This window comes from Hemiscyllium ocellatum, chromosome X (genome assembly GCF_020745735.1).
Source record: "Hemiscyllium ocellatum isolate sHemOce1 chromosome X, sHemOce1.pat.X.cur, whole genome shotgun sequence".
NCBI lineage: Eukaryota > Metazoa > Chordata > Chondrichthyes > Orectolobiformes > Hemiscylliidae > Hemiscyllium > Hemiscyllium ocellatum.
This window is the reverse complement of record NC_083453.1, coordinates 5,391,891-5,408,370: the sequence shown is the minus strand read 5'-3', so window position 1 is coordinate 5,408,370 and position 16,480 is coordinate 5,391,891. Positions and strand designations below refer to the sequence as shown.

The 16,480-nt window shown below is 45.0% G+C and overlaps 1 protein-coding gene across 3 annotated transcripts in view; it reads right to left on the bottom strand.

Moving 5' to 3' along the window:
- Positions 1-15,691, bottom strand: part of os9 (OS9 endoplasmic reticulum lectin) — a 45,765-nt gene extending 30,074 nt beyond the window's left edge. For all 3 annotated transcript variants that reach the window (XM_060821050.1, XM_060821052.1, XM_060821051.1), the window contains exons 1-2: positions 15,518-15,691; positions 348-524 (exon numbers count right to left, since the gene is read on the bottom strand). In XM_060821050.1, the coding sequence (XP_060677033.1) occupies positions 348-524; positions 15,518-15,661 (321 nt within the window). In that variant the 5' untranslated portion in view covers positions 15,662-15,691. The remainder of the gene's footprint in view (positions 1-347; positions 525-15,517) is intronic.
- Between the last annotated feature and the right edge of the window lie 789 nt (positions 15,692-16,480).

Here is a 16,480-nt window from a genome sequence, read left to right as displayed (position 1 = left end):
GCTAAATTTAATGCTTCAAACCTGCAGGTAAAATAGCCAATAGGAAGAGCTACCGCAGGGTCTGCAGAGCCAGGATTATATCACAGCAAAATGGCAAATCCCCCAGGCGAAGAACATTGGGGAAGAGTTCGGTGGGAGAGAAGGCAGCTGTTCAAACAGCAATCAAAAATACTATGTATTATGACATTAGTGCTGCACAACTTTGCTCTTACAATTCAACTGCTTGGGAAGAGGGCAAGGACACCAGCAAGACGACAGAATGACTAAATAGATACAGATTTAAAAGAATAGATATTCACTTAAAGCGACAAACATTTAACTTCATTTTGCCAAAACGAGACCCTCACCTTTACAAGACAAGGTGCTGCATGCATCGGCTTCAGTAGCTCAGAGATCCCTAGCCCAGAGTAGGATTGTGTCTCATCTTCAGCTTCCTGCTGAAATTTCAGGGCTTGAGCCGGTAGCCTGCACTCATACATCTGCTTGTATTTGGAAGATACTACGACAACATCGTCGGATTGAGTCTGGATAACGAGAGGGAAAAAGGCAAAATTAGATAGTAATCGCAGCAATGTTTTTGACCCCAGACCAATGGATCAAACCGTTCCATCAATGGTCAAGATGCTGTTTAATTTTAATGTGAAGGCAAAACTTTACATGCCATAAAACCAGCTCATGTTTAACACAAATTACAGCTTCAGGGCAGCTGTTGGCATGGGAAAATATTGCCCAAGGGGCTCTCGTGGTGCAGCGGTTAATGCCAGAGTGCGCCAGAAGGCCTGGGTTCAAGCCCCAACTGCTCCATAGGTGCATCAGAAAATCAACCTCTTCAGATACATTAAAAAATCTAGAGAGATCACCATGAAGCAGGAAAGGGCTGAACCATTCTGATTAATTTCAACTAACAGGACAACAAAAACATTATATAACTTTATGAATTAATTCAATTATTAAGGAATGCCTGGCATCATTTATACAATTTTATAAATGCATAGCTGAAAATGTGTTGCTGGAAAAGCACAGGTCAGGCAGCAACCAAGGAGCAGGAGGGTCGACATTTCGGGCATGAGCCCTTCTTCAGGAATGAGGAATGTGTCCAGCAGGCTAAGATAAAAGGTAGGGAGGAGGGACTTGGGGGAGGGGCGATGGGAATGTGATAGGTGGAAGGAGATCAAGGTGAGGGTGATAGGCCGGAGTGGGGTGGGGGCGGAGAGGTCAGGAAGAGGATTGCAGGTTAGGAGGGCGGTGCTGAGTTGAGGGAACCGACTGAGACAAGGTGGGGGGAGGGGAAATGAGGAAGCTGGAGAAATCTGAATTCATACCTTGTGGTTGGAGGGTTCCCAGGCGGAAGATGAGGCGCTCCTCCTCCAGCCGTCGTGTAGTTGTGTTCTGCCGGTGGAGGAGTCCAAGGACCTGCATGTCCTCGGTGGAGTGGGAGGGGGAGTTAAAGTGTTGAGCCACGGGGTGATTGGGTTGGTTGGTTCGGGCGGCCCAGAGGTGTTCTCTGAAGCGTTCCGCAAGTAAGCGGCCTGTCTCACCAATATAGAGGAGGCCACATCGGGTGCAGCGGATGCAATAGATGATGTGTGTGGAGGTACAGGTGAACTTGTGGCGGAACTTACTTGCGGAACGCTATCTATTGCATCCGCTGCACCCGATGTGGCCTCCTCTATATTGGTGAGACAGGCCGCTTACTTGCGGAACGCTTCAGAGAACACCTCTGGGCCGCCCGAACCAACCAACCCAATCACCCCGTGGCTCAACACTTTAACTCCCCCTCCCACTCCACCGAGGACATGCAGGTCCTTGGACTCCTCCACCGGCAGAACACAACTACACGACGGCTGGAGGAGGAGCGCCTCATCTTCCGCCTGGGAACCCTCCAACCACAAGGTATGAATTCAGATTTCTCCAGTTTCCTCATTTCCCCTCCCCCCACCTTGTCTCAGTCGGTTCCCTCAACTCAGCACCGCCCTCCTAACCTGCAATCTTCTTCCTGACCTCTCCGCCCCCACCCCACTCCGGCCTATCACCCTCACCTTGACCTCCTTCCACCTATCCCACCTCCATCGCCCCTCCCCCTAGTCCCTCCTCCCTACCTTTTATCTCAGCCGGCTTGGCTCTCTCTCTCTTATTCCTGATGAAGGGCTTATGCTCGAAACGTCGAATTCTCTATTCCTGAGATGCTGCCTAACCTGCTGTGCTTTGACCAGCAACACATTTGCAGCTGTGATCTCCAGCATCTGCAGACCTCATTTTTTACTCTTCCATAAGTACCAAATCTTGGAAATTCGGTTCCATTAGTTCTGGTTGTCCTCCAGGTACCTCACCCCGTACTGGTTCTAGACAGCGCTGTGCTTGAGCCATTTTGCAGCAAAGGTTCACCACGCCAACTCTTGTTTCAAGGTAAGGCTGCAAGCTGGTTTCATAAACCGGAACATGGCAAACATCAAAACGTGCTGCGTGAGGAGCTCTGGCTTTTCACTTCAGTGGATCTTTCTTTTCAGATACAGGCACAGTGCGCTAGTCCTCCAATGCATGGTATAACTGGTGCAACCAGAGTGTGTCTGGTCAGAGAAGAGTACAGACTGCCCCTCCACTTAGCACAGAAAGCAAAGATTAACCTGTAGTTTCTATTCGGAGGAGTTCCACATATTCCTTTATCAGAGCAAAAATGGAAGAAACTTCTTTATTCAACAAGACGAACTGCAGGATGAGGCTTTTAAATGGCACCTCTCAGAATGGACACCCCAGCTAACCCACAATGCAAAGTTTAAAAATCACACCAGGTTATAGTCTAACAGGTTTATTTGGAAGCACTAGCTTTCGGAGCGCTGCTCCTTCATCAGGTGGTTGTGGAGAAGAAGATTGTAAGACACAGAATTTATGGCAGAAGTTGACAGTTGTGATGTAACTGAAATTGTATATTGAAAAAGACCTGGATTGTTTAAGTCTCTCATCTTTTAAAATGACAAACAATCCAGGTCTTTTTCAATATACAATTTCAGTTACATCACAACTGTCAACTTCTGCCATAAATTCTGTGTCTTACAATCTTCTTCTCCACAACCACCTGATGAAGGAGCAGCGCTCCGAAAGCTAGTGCTTCCAAATAAACCTGTTGGACTATAACCCAGTGTCAAAATTCACTGTTCCAGACATGTCATTTTTGATGAAAACAGCCGAGTAGGAAAAACAGCAATTTAATAGTGAGGTCCTTTCACCGCCTATCTCCCAAGGAGGTGACAGAAACGGTTTTGAAAGAGGAATTTAGGCAGTTAGAAAGGACAGCAACAGCTCTCCATTTTCCCCCTGCTCCCATCCCACCCAGGCACACAGAGCACAATTACTAACTCTTCACAGCACCCCATCACTGGAACTGGAAAACACAACTTGGCAACTCAGAGGCCTTTGGTTGGATGTTTGCCAAAACTACATGGCATGCAGCTTAGCATACTGCAGACACAAAAACATGCATGAACGTGGTGGCATTTTGTAATTAAATAAGCATACAAAAACTAATCAGTTAGCAGGGAAGCAAATTATTAAAATGAAAATATCAAAATGATTTAAGTTACACTACACATGCCATTACTGTTGTGGCAAGATAGGATCTTGCAATCTATAAACAATACTGTTCCCTTTTAATTCTGTTCTTGGTGGGGCTCCAGGTAAATCAGGAACAACCTGACATTTGACTGCAAGAATTAAACACATCTGTTTACTTTCAGATTTAGCAATAGGTTAGCTAAATGCAGAGCAGAACAAACCACTTCAAATCAAATAGAGAAGCACAATGTGGCGCGGCTTGGTTTTATTATATAACAACATCCACTCATTTAAACAAATGGCTTGCACCGTGTAATTTTAGATCGGACCTTTTCAGACTCTACAGTCACTACTTTGAACCAATACCCAGTGGCTTTCCCGCTCGTGCTGAGCTTTTTGATACTCAGCATTAATTCAGGTATCTGAGAAATGGCATAATTACAAAGTATGTTGCGTGTCGATATCACCTTGCTTGCCTAGAAAAGTTACCAGTTGTATAACAATCCTGATAACAGCATGAATACGGAGAAAAACTCAAAGATGTATTTGGAACTTTTCGATAATTATCACATTGGAAGTCAAACCATATTGCAGACCGAAGTCACCTTTCCAACCTATCCATGGCAATGTCTGCTGCAGTGGCCTGGCCAGAGGCCTGCATTGGTGGCTGACTAGGAAGAAACCGGAAATGCAGCCTAACTAGCATCACATCCACATTTCAAAAAGCCTGATAACTGTCAAGATAATCAAACCCACAACTGCAAAGGAAATACTACTTGGTGAGTAACACTATTTTTGAAAGCTGTGTATTCAAAAACAAGACAAAAACATAAAAGTGCGTCCAAAATATATTTGCAAGGATGACACCAGAATTGAGATAATACAAACTATTGGGAAAGACTGAACCATACAGGGCTGCAGACATTTCAAATAAATACCTAGAGGTGATCTTGTAGAGCTCCTGAAAATGATGGGGGAGATGGACAGAGCAGAAGTGGAAATGGAATTCCAAATTGGACCATAATTAGATCCTTGCCAATCAATTCAATGGAGAAATAGGGAAAAATTAACCAAACAATGACAAGGTTGTAGAACTCATGACCACTAGAATGATATCAATGATATCAATGCATCTAAAAGAAAACTAGGTCTGTACACAAGAGGAAAGGGAACTAGGATATGTACTGACAAAATTACAGTAAGGTAGATAAACCAGGTGGTGGAACATATCAGGAAGCCGGTTTCTTTCTGTATCTAGCTTCCTGTAAATTGCATCTACACTTTTTGTCTGACTCCCTATGGGGACAAGGTCCACATTCCAACAACTTCCAACTTAAAAGAAACTTTCTTCTAAATTCCCATTTCATTTATTCATGGCTGGTTTATACTTATGGCCCTTCACCTGGTCACCACAAGATAAAGTATCTCGTCATGTCTAATCCATCAAACCACTCCTACCAGGTCACCTTTCTTTTTTGAGCGGTATAAGTCCTAGCCTGTTCAATCTCAATTCCACATGTTGCAAATAACCCTTGCATTCAGTCCAAGAAAACAGACATTTTTGTCACTGCAAAAAATCAACAATTCAGTGCAACCTAAAGATGTCTGTGCATTGGTTAACCCGCTGAATTTTGCACTCCCTCACCAACATTTGATACTATAAGACATTTCTACCTTGCAAATGATCCTGTCACACACTATTCTGCACACACAGAAGTTTCTGGAAGTCAAGGACAGTCAGTCAACAGTACTAGAATTGAACAGCTGCTAAGCTATTTTAATTATGGTTTCTTCAATTTGCATAAATTAGTGTGAGGGGTTTAATTTTGGCTTTTAAAAGAGGAAGGTGGCTCATTGTAGTACTGCTGCCACTCAAGCAGGGAGGAGATGGTCGAGCCAAGAACAGAGTCAGCCATGCTGATCCAAGAAACTGAAATTTGAAACCAAGTTTATTTTGGGGTCTAACTTGCAAGGTTTTTGGTTTCACTCATTTCAGGACAGGAGCTCAAATTTGTTCTGAACAGTGAGTCCTTTGAGAAATTATAGATTTTCAGTTTTTCACCTGACTGTTTTGACAATTTGCGCTCCCCGAAGAATGTAGTTGCTACAATCCTCTTACCGTTATCCCAATCAACTACCACCAAGTACCAGCAGACAGCAGTGAGGTATGCGCACTCAATTCACAGCATGACCAATTCAGTCTCTCTCACATACTGCAGTAGAAAGTTACTGAGTGAACACTTGGCACTGTGCACATGGGCAGAAAGCAGAGGCAAGACCAATTACCATCTGATCAGTCAACTCTCAAATGATCAGTCAAGTGATGGGAGGGGTCACCAATGGTGCTTGTGTCACAGTAACCTGCTCACTGACACTCCGTTTGGATTCTGCCAGGGCCACTCAGCCCCTGACTTCACTACAACCTTGATCCAAACATGGACCATAGAGCTGACAAGAGGAGAGTAACTCCACATAATATCAAGGTCGCAGCAGACCAATTGTGGCACCAAGGGGCTCTCTCAAAGCTGGAGTCAGTCGGAATTGGAGGGCTCCTCTGTTGGTTGGGGTCATACCTCGCACATCGGAAGATGCTTGCAGCTGTTGAGAGGTCAGTCATATCAATTGCAGGGTATTTCTGCACAAGCTCCTCAGGGTAGTGTCCTTGGCTCAACCATCTTCAGTTTTATCAATGACTGTCCCTCCACCATAAGTTCAGAAATGGGGATTTTCACCAAAGATCGCACAATATTCAGCACTATTCACCACTCCTCAGGTACTGAAGCACACCACGTTCGAATGCAACAAGACCTGGGCTGACAAGTGGCAAGGAACATTCACACAATAACCAAGAAGATGGAACCCAAATTTAGAATTAGATTACTTTGTCACATATTCTCTAGCACAAAAGTACACAGTGAAAAGTGTACAATGTTGCCATTCCTGGCATCATCATAGATACAAAGGTACCTCAGTACAATAGTACAAACACAAAGCATGGAAATAGAGAAACAGAGTTAAATATTACAGTCCTTCTTAGGACTAAGCTAAAAATTCCTTCTTTAAGAGTTTAGCCATACAGGGTTCACACTCCCTCCAAGGGCTTGATCTCCTCCATTTTGGCCCACTCTCCAGGAGACCTCAGTCTGCCTACTCTCCCCACCATTGCCACAGATGCCAGGGAACCCCCCTCACTGCCACATTGAGCTCAATCTCCAACTGTCAAAGTCCTGACCCAGGTCCCCAGCTGCTGCCATGCTCCAGGTCGCAACAAGCTGCCAACTGCCAACCTCTTCAAAGTTTGTGCGAAGATTTGTAGCTCAGGTGCTTGTTGTAGTGGTTCTGTTCGCCGAGCTGGAAGTTTTAGTTGCAAACGTTTCGTCCCCTGGCTAGGAGACATCATCAGTGCTGTGGAGCCTCCTGCGAAGCGCTTCTTTGATGTTTCTTCCGGAGAGTGCCAACCTCTCCACTCTGGACCTGGCAAAGCTGCGATGGTCACTGTCTCCGTGACAGAGCGTTCTCCAGAAGGCAAGTAGAAAGAAACCAAAAAAAAGGAAAAGATCAAGGAAAAAGAAAAGCAGACAGAGTGGATTAGCCTACTCAACTGCTGCTAAGTTGGATTAAACAATCTAACCATTCCCCTTTGACACTTGAGGATTAACTAAATCCCCTCAAATCTTCCCAGCACAGGATTATCAGTATTGCAGCTTAGCATTGAGACCTTAGGATCCAGACTCAAATTTTCCCTTTTGAAAAGCAATGCAACAGAACTGACCAACAGACAACAGCTGAAAATACAGGCACTGAAAGATGACAGATGAAAACCTAGAATGGAGCAAGCTCAGAGTCCAACAGTCACATTGCCAGATTTTGACTAGGACTCATACTGGGGTTTGTGTGGGTTATGCAGAAAAACACCAATAATCATTCGAACGCCTCTATAGAAGAAACAGTGTATTTTATTAAAAAACAAGCTGCAATCTTCAGACATGATCCTGTTTATCCTTTTCAATGGGTCCAAGAGATCCAATGGTATTATTTACACGAGTAGGGAAGTTCTACTGGCCAATATTAGTCCATGAATTGGGAAAGAAATGATCCGGTTACTTGCCCGAGTGGTCTGTGGAACAGGTTAAAAAAAAAGGACTGCAGATGCTGGAAACCAGAGTCTAAATTTGAGTGGTGCTGGAAAAGCACAGCAGGTCAGGCAGCATCTGAGGAGCAGGAAAATCAACATTTCGGACAAAAGCCCTTCATCAGGAATAGAGGCAGAGTGCCTGCAGAGTAGAGGGATAAATGAGGGGTGGGGTGAAGGTAGCAGAATACAATGGGTGGAAGGGGGTGGGGATGAAAGTGATAGGTCAGAGGGGAGGGTGGAGTGGATAGGTGGGAAAGGAAGATAGGCAGGTAGGACAGGTCATGGGGACAGTGCTGAGCTGGAAGGTTGGAACTGGGGGAGGGGGCGGGAAGGGGAGGGGAAAATGAGGAAACTGGTGAAATTCACATTGATGCCCTGGGGTTGAAGTGTCCTGAGGCAGAAGATGAGGCGTTCTTCCTCCAGGCGTCTGGTGGTGAGGGAGCAGCGGTGGAGGAGGCCCAGGACCTCCATGTCCTTGGCAGAGTGGGAGGGGGAGTTGAAATGTTGGGCCATGGGGCGGTGTGGCTGATTGGTGCGGGTGTCCCGGAGATGTTCCCTAAAGCGCTCTAAGAGGCACCTGCAGGTTTTGCAATTCCTGCAGGGGCAGGGGATGGTGCCAGAAGGGAGGGTGGGTTGTTTTGGAGGAAGGGGGGGGGAGAGAAGAGGAGAGGCGAGGACCTAAACAGGTAGTCACGGAGGGAACGGTCTTTGCGGAAGGCAGAAAGGGGTGGGGAGGGAAATATATCCCTGGTGGCGGGGAGTGTTTGGAGGTGGCGGAAACGTCGGCAGATGATTTGGTTGGTGCGAAGGTTGGCAGGACAGAAGGTGAGCAACCAGGGGCGTTCTGTCCTTGTTACAGTTGGAGGGGTGGGGTTTGAGGGCAGAGGGGCAGGATGTGGACAAGATGCGTTGGAGGGCATCTTTAACCACGTGGGAAGGGAAATTGCAGTCTCTAACGAAGGAGGCCATCGGTGTGTTCTATGGTGGAACTGGTCCTCCTGGGAGCAGATACGGCAGAGGCGGAGGAATTGGGAATACGGGATGGCATTTTTGCAGGAGGTAGGGTGGGAGTCGGTGGGTTTGTAAAACCCACCGTCGGTGGTTTGTGGAACACTGCTGTGTACGTCTGCCTCCATTACAACTGCAGAAATATTGCAGTAGGTCATTGGTTGTAAAACATTTTGGGCCATCTTAATCCTACATACATTCCAGTTTGACTAAGTTAAATGGAGCGATCAAGAGATTAGATTCACAGAAATAGCAATGCTAGGAAATGTAGGCTGGAAGTCAGGTAAAACAAGTTAGTTGAGAGAGTCCAATGAGCAGTCACCTATTGTGGGGAGGACATTTCTATTCAACTGAGCCAGTATGAGGCAGTTGCAAAATAAAACATCGGCTATACAAGATGTCCAATTTTCTCAGGGCAATATATGTAGAGTAGAAGGTGGTGCTGGAAAAGCACAGCAGGTCAGGCAGCATCGGAGGAGAAAGAGAATCAACGTTTCAGCCATAAGCCCTTCATCAGGAATCCTGCCGATTTTCCTGCTCCCCTGGTGCTGCCTGACCCAAAAGACGTAGAGTTGCTCGCGTCACCCACAACCTACAAATTGGAAACAAAATATAAAAAGCCAAGACAACAACAACAGGTCCAACAACGCCACGCCATTGATTAGATGATGAGTCTCATGAGCCATTTTCTCCTACCAGAAGGAGTGCTAACTCCTGGGGCAAATGGAAATAAAAATCTAAAATAAAAGAACTGCAGATGCTGGAAATCTGTAATCAAAGAAATTGCTGGAGAAACTCCAGTCTGACAGCATCTCGAGAGAGGAGGTTAACATTTCAGGTCCAGTGATGGATGCTCAGAGCATTCTGAAGGGTCATTGGACCAGAAACATTTATTCTGCTTGCTCTACAGATTCTGCCAGACCAGCTGAATTTCTCCAGCAATTTCTGATTTTGCTACAGGAATCTTTTTTCAGGTCACCTGATGAAGAGGTAGTGCTTCGAAAGCTAGTGCTTCCAAATAAACCTGTTGGACTATAACCTGGTGTTGTGGCCTTTAACTGCGTTTAGGAGAATGAAAGATGACCTTACTGAACCACACAAGCGTCTTCAAAGATTTGACATGGTAGATACTGAGATGTTATTTCCCCTTGTGGGATAGTCTAAGACTAATGGGCATAATCACAGAGTATGGAATCACTCATTTAAGATAAATGAGAAGCAAATTTCTTCAGTGAATCTGTGGAATTTGTTATCACAGAGGTCTGTTGAAATTGGGTCACTTCATATATTTAAGGCAGAGATAAACAGATTTTTAAATCAATAAGGGAATTGAGAGTTATAGGGAAAAGGCAGGAAAGTGGAGTTACCAATTACAGGGCAACCCCCCCCCCCCTCAATCCGCAGAATCATTTTCTGCGGTTTCCCATGGCCCATACATATAAAAGGGAATGTTCCAGAACCAGGGAGCAGGAGGCTGCTGGGAAGGTACTCTTCCCATTTAAATGGATGGGATTGCTCCTATCTGTGGTTGATCCTGGAATGCATCCCTCGCAGGGGGGTGGGGGTAAGAATCTGCTCACCATTGTTTCATTGGACCAAATGTCTAACTTCTGCTCCTAAATTGTCAGGCCTTATGCAGAGACAGTCACAGGCACATTTGATTGTATCTGTGCAAATTACAGCCTTTTTCCAATTCAGGCAAAATGCCACTTTTCTAATAGCTACCATCTCACTTTGCCCAAATTACACTGAGGTACACTGTAATTAGTACACTAAAGGCAAACAGGCAGCAGAGTGTTGCTTTGACACATTTCAGTTCAATTCGAGGATTGTTATAAATGGATTTAATATGCTCCCAACATAATTTCTGCTGAATGAATGAGGTTTGAACTGAAGTAGCAATGTCAGACATTAAACCCTCAGTTCTATAGGATAGAACAGATACCAAAAAGCTGTTGAATCTATTTCCTTCTGTCTGCCAAGACCTATTCCAGAATCTAATTAACATTTCTCATCACCTGCCTACACCAAGGTCTGTTGAGCAAGAGAATGGATTTCAATTACCTTTTAATGCATTGACGGTGTGCTCACTGGAGTGAACTTACAGGAATACACAAGTGTAAACCTATTTCCTTTGTCAAATTTGGTTTCAATTGGAACCTTTGTTGCTGTATGTCAGCACTGCACAAATTACCCATCATCTGAAATAACCTCCATCCACACTAAATTGTCTTTTTGTTTTGATCTAAGCAAGTGTAAAACATTGTCAAAAACACTTAACATATTAAAAGGTGTAAAGCGTGGCAAAATAGGCATAAATCTTAGCCGCCTCAAGATTGGAGCACACAATTTAGACTGGCAGCCCTGTGTATTGACTGTGCAGTCAGTCGTTCCTCTTTTCGAATGAACCGAGAAACAAACCAGGGGACCAGCACCAATTCAAAGACAGCGTCAGAGTGTATTACCAGAAGCAGCAATAGGCAGAGCTAAAAACAAGGCCCAAGGTGAAAGCTACAACACAGGATGATTTGTATGCAAAACAGCGGGAGCAGCATGCAATAGATGGGGCTAATAGATTTCACAACCAACAGATCAGATCAAAGTTGTGCAGTCATGATGGTGATGGACAGTTAAACAACTAAAGGAGGCAGCTCCACAAATATCCCCATCCTCAATAGTGGGGGAAGCCAACACATCAGTGCAAAAGGTTAGGCTGAAGCATTTGCAACAAACTGCATCCAGAAATGTGAGTGGATTTCCACAGCCTCATCCCAGATGCTCGTACCTAGCCAATGAGATTCTCTCCACACAATATCAAGAAACAACTGAAGGTACTGAATATTGCAAATGCTATGGGCCCCTGCCAATATGCTGGCAGTGGTCCTGAAGACTTGTTCGAGAACAAGCTGCACTCCTGGCAAAGCTGCTCCAGAACAGAAACAATACTGGCACCTACCTGGCAATTTGGAAAGTGGCCCAGGTACATTGTGTCCACAAAAGACAGCACAAACTCAGTGCTATTAATTACCGCCTAACCAATTCACCATCATCAGTATTGAAATGAAAGAATCACCACAGAGTTATCTATAGACACTTAATACAACCGGCTGACAGATGCTCAGTTTAGTATCTGCCAGCTTTCCTCACTTCATTAGAGCCTTGAGTTGGGGGCAGTCAGTCTAAACATCATTTCATCAAGTCTTCTTAGCAAATTGAAGTTGATGAGAATCCACCAAAGAACTCTGAACAAGCCTGAGTCATATGGAGCACAAAGGTTGTGGTTGTTGAAGCAAATTACCTTAGCACTGGGACATTGCTGCAGGAAATCTTCAGGGGATTATATGTTCTAGTAAGTCTGTTCAACGACATTATTACACACTTCTGAAGTAGGATTTGAACCTGGGTCTCCTGACACAAGACCCCAGTTCTTCAGGACAGGTATGTTATCAAATCTGCTGAGAGACATCTTTACACACTTCTGGAACAGGTAGGACTTGAACCCCAGCCACCTGGCTCAAAAGCTCATCAGGATAATATTCTAGGCCTAGTCATCATCAGCACCTTCCAGCCCCATGACCATGGCTACCTATAGAAGGACAAAGGCAGCAGATACATGGGAACACCACTATCTGCAAGTTCCCCTCCAACCTACACCATCCAGATTTAGCAACTATATGGCGCAATTTCACTGTTGCAACATCCTAAGCCTCCCTCCCTAACAGTACTGTGGGTGTACCTGGGCCTCACCACTGCTTCAAGGGCAATTACAGTTTGGCAATAAGTGCTGGCCTTGTCAGCAATGCTCACATCCTGCAAATATTTGTTTTAAAAATTAAACCCGACACTGCAGAAAGCCTGGAGTATGAGAAGTGCCGAGGTGAAATTCAAATGGAAATTAGGAAAGCAAAGAGGGGGCATTAATTTGGACACTAAAGCTCAAAGATGTATAAATGCATAAAGGTTAAAACGATAGCTCAGGAAAAAGTTAAGCCAATTAAAAAAGATAACTTATGCACAGTGGAGGAAGATATACATGGGCATGCTTTGTAATGATTACTTTGTGTCAGTCTTCACAAAAGAGGGACAATGCCATTTTTGTAGTTAACAAGGCAAGATGAGAACTGTCAGCTGGGATAAACAGAGCTGAAAATGTGGTGCTGGAAAAGCGCAGCAGGTCAGGCAGCAACCAAGGAACAGGAAATTTGACATTTCGGGCATAAGCCCTCATCAGGGCTTATGCCTGAAACGTCGATTCTCCTGCTCCTTGGATGCTGCCTGACCTGCTGTGCCTTTCCAGCACCACATTTTCAGCTCTGATACTCCAGCATCTGCAGACCTCACTTTCTCCAGCTGGGATAAACAGACAGGAAACATTGAGCTATTTAACATCCTTGAAAGTAATTACATTGCCAGACCTGGATAAAATATATCTCAACCTGTTAAGGAAAGAAACAGTGAAGACCCTGACCATCATTTTCCCATCCTCTCTGGACATTGGATAGTTACTTTAAAAGTGAGCAACAGTTAACCAGATGAAGTACTCACCAGTCAACTTAACCTGATGAGAAAATCAGATACAGATTAGTCAAGGACAGTTGGCATGGATTTTTTTTTAAAAAAATGTTAGATGGTGAATGACTAACACAACTAAAGCTTGTGTATTCATGGATAGGGTAAATGCACTCAGCCTTCTTCCCAGGGTTGGGGAATCGAGGACTAGAGGGTATCAGTTTAAGGTTAGAGGAGAAAGAATAAAAAGGAACCAGAGGTGCAACATTTTTTTTTTAAAAAACAGAGGGTGGTACGTATATGGAATAAGCAGCCAGTATAAGTGGTTGAGGCGTACACATTAACAACATTCAAAATGCATTTGGATAAATACATAGATAGGAAAGGTTTAGAAGGATATGGGCCAAGTGCAGGGAAATGGGGTAGGCCCAAACTAATCCATGCCGAAGGCCCGGTCTCTGTGCTATAGGACTCTATAATGACGATCACAGAGATGAGCACCTTTAAGTCTACCTAGGTTTCGACAAGGCTTTTGACAATACCCCACATTGATAGACTGGTCAAAAAATTGCAGCCCACGGGATCGAAGGGAAAGAACCAAAATTGGCTCAATGCAAGGAGTATAGGAAAACAGTCAGCTGGTATTTGCAAACATACAACTGCTTTCAGTAGGGATCCGCAGAGCACAGTCCCAGGTACCATGCAAAGAGTAGTATATATCAATGATGCCAACTTAAATGTAAGGGCATAATTAAGAAATCCACAGGCGCTAAGAATTTAGTCGAGAGATCCTCAAGGAAGAAAGCTGGAGACTATAAAAAGATACTAATGCACTGGTCAGGTAGCAGAAAAACAGCAAAAGGAAGTCAATCCAGTAACGTGTGACGTAATACCTTTGGGGTAGACAAATAATTGAGGAAACATACAAGAAAACTAATAGGATTCTGAAAAGAGAGAGGAATAGATAGGACCTTCAAGGTCCCTAACAGGTTAAACACAGTGGTTAAGAAGCCATATGTTTATCAACAGTGGCCTAGGGGATAAGAAGAGAGGCTGCATTAGAGGGGGCATGGAGAAGATTTACTAAGGATGGCATCAGCAATGGAGAATTTTTATTATACAAAACAAACTTTTGAAACAGAAGCAGCCATGAGAATATTTGATTGAGGGACAGAAAATCATGAAGGGGCCAGGGAGTGAAAATGGAGGTCTTGTAACATAGAAGGTACAGCTCCTGCCCTTTGAGCAGTGTTCGAGTCTCATTCCAGAACTTGATGGCCAAGGAAGCCATGTGCCAAAACAAGTTGATTATCAACCTGCAAATCCTTCCATCATGTCTACTGTTGGCAGTAAGAACAGGAGTGTCTCCTGGTTAGCCATGCTTAATGACAGGCTGATGACCTGTTCCAAAGCAATTTAACCAACGTAAACAGGCAAATACTGCTTCGTCAACCTCATCCAGCACTGGGTACAAAGGGAATTAAAAATGGACGGAGTGTGGATAGGAATGATGCACTTTTGTTGGTAGAGGTTTCACTAACCAGGAAGACCAGAAGTGAGTCAAACATTTTTTTCACCCAGATAGTGAAGGAACCCACTGCCTGAAAAGGGGGTAGAAACAAAGGCTTTGCGATTTGAAAAAAGACATGCGAACATGCATTGTAAGCTCCAGAGCTAAAGGCCAAGAACTGGAAATTGGGATTCAGCAAGACAGCTGTTTTAACCAACACAGACGGACAAGGCAAGGCAGCTTCCTTCTATGCTCCAAAGCTCTGATACCTACATTAGAAAACTATTTTGAAGATTAGATTACTTACAGTGTGGAAACAGGCCCTTCGGCCCAACAAGTCCACACCGACCCGCCGAAGCGCAACCCACCCATACCCCTACATTTACCCCTTACCTAACACTACGGGCAATTTAGCATGGCCAATTCACCTGACCCGCACATCTTTGGATCACGCAACGTTTAATCGGTTAACATTGAAATCATTAAGAACAAGTCAAGGTCGACCTATGGCCCAAAGTACATTATGTAAACAATAAACGAATTCATCATAAGACAAAGAGCAGATTCTTTTCCCTCCACCTTTTAACATACGTCAGGTCAACCACAACACCGTCACTCATATGCAGTCATGACAAATAAAGAACGAAAGGTCACCCAGCGTTTACTCAACTAGCTGAAAGTGAAGTCAATACATTGGAATCAGGCTAAAGGGTAGTTGTCAATGAGAAGCCTCCGTTGGCACGCCGGCCAGCGGCACTGGAGGGTAGCAGCGCCAACCCCCGTTCTGGCAGCACTCGTCAACTCGCCTGTCCTTTAATGATAGGATCCGAGAGGATCTCGATTCCGTATTTCATCTCGTTGAGCTCTTCGATGTTGAGGAAAGCCGATAGGCACAGGAACTGCATCGACCAGACGCCCGCAAGTACGAAGGCCCTTGCCGCAGCCGCCATCTTGAAACATTCGCCGAGAAGCCTGGGCTGCTCAGCCGAACTTTAATGGCACTGCTCCCGCCTCCCCACCGAAGCTATTGGTCAACAGCTCCCGCAGAGACCAATCGGACGGCGACGCGACGTTGTCTCAAAGCTGAGTGGCTCCACTGTCACGTCACTCTGGCGCTGCAACCCAACCCTGCTTGCGGCTGCCTGGCAACCAAAGCCTGGCCTCTCCAGCTCCTATGCCTGAGTGGGTAATGCTCTTGTCACTCCCAATGGGAGGCCTTCTCCGATTGTCCGATTCCACGTCCGTCATGGCTGAGACGTGCCTCCAGCCCCCCCGTCTTTCCCTTGAACAAGGACATTTGCCGCTCGGTGATTGTGGGACTGAAATGTCAATCGTCGGGGGAACGACTTCCCTCCAAAGGCAACAAATCTTGCGGATGCGGGAATTCTAAAATAGAGAGAGAAAAAAACACTGTGCCCTGGCATTCATCTTCAGGTCTGGTAAACTCTGTGGGGAGAGAGAAAAAATAAGTTATCGTTTCCAGCCCATGGCCTTTCACCGGAATTGAAGGAAGATGTGGAAGAGATGTTCTGCAAGTGATAGGTCCTGAAACCCCTGTCTGACTCCTTCCCTCCATAGGCTCTGGAATCCTTCCAGAGCTCCAAACTCATCCAAATGGCCTCTTGTACATCCCCAATTTTAAATACTATTGGTGGCTATGCCTTCCACTGCTAAAGTCCCATACTGTAATATTTCTCTGTTTAGTCATATCAACCTCTCCTTCTTATGTGCCACTTTTTACCTATTATTTACTTATCTATGCTACCTAA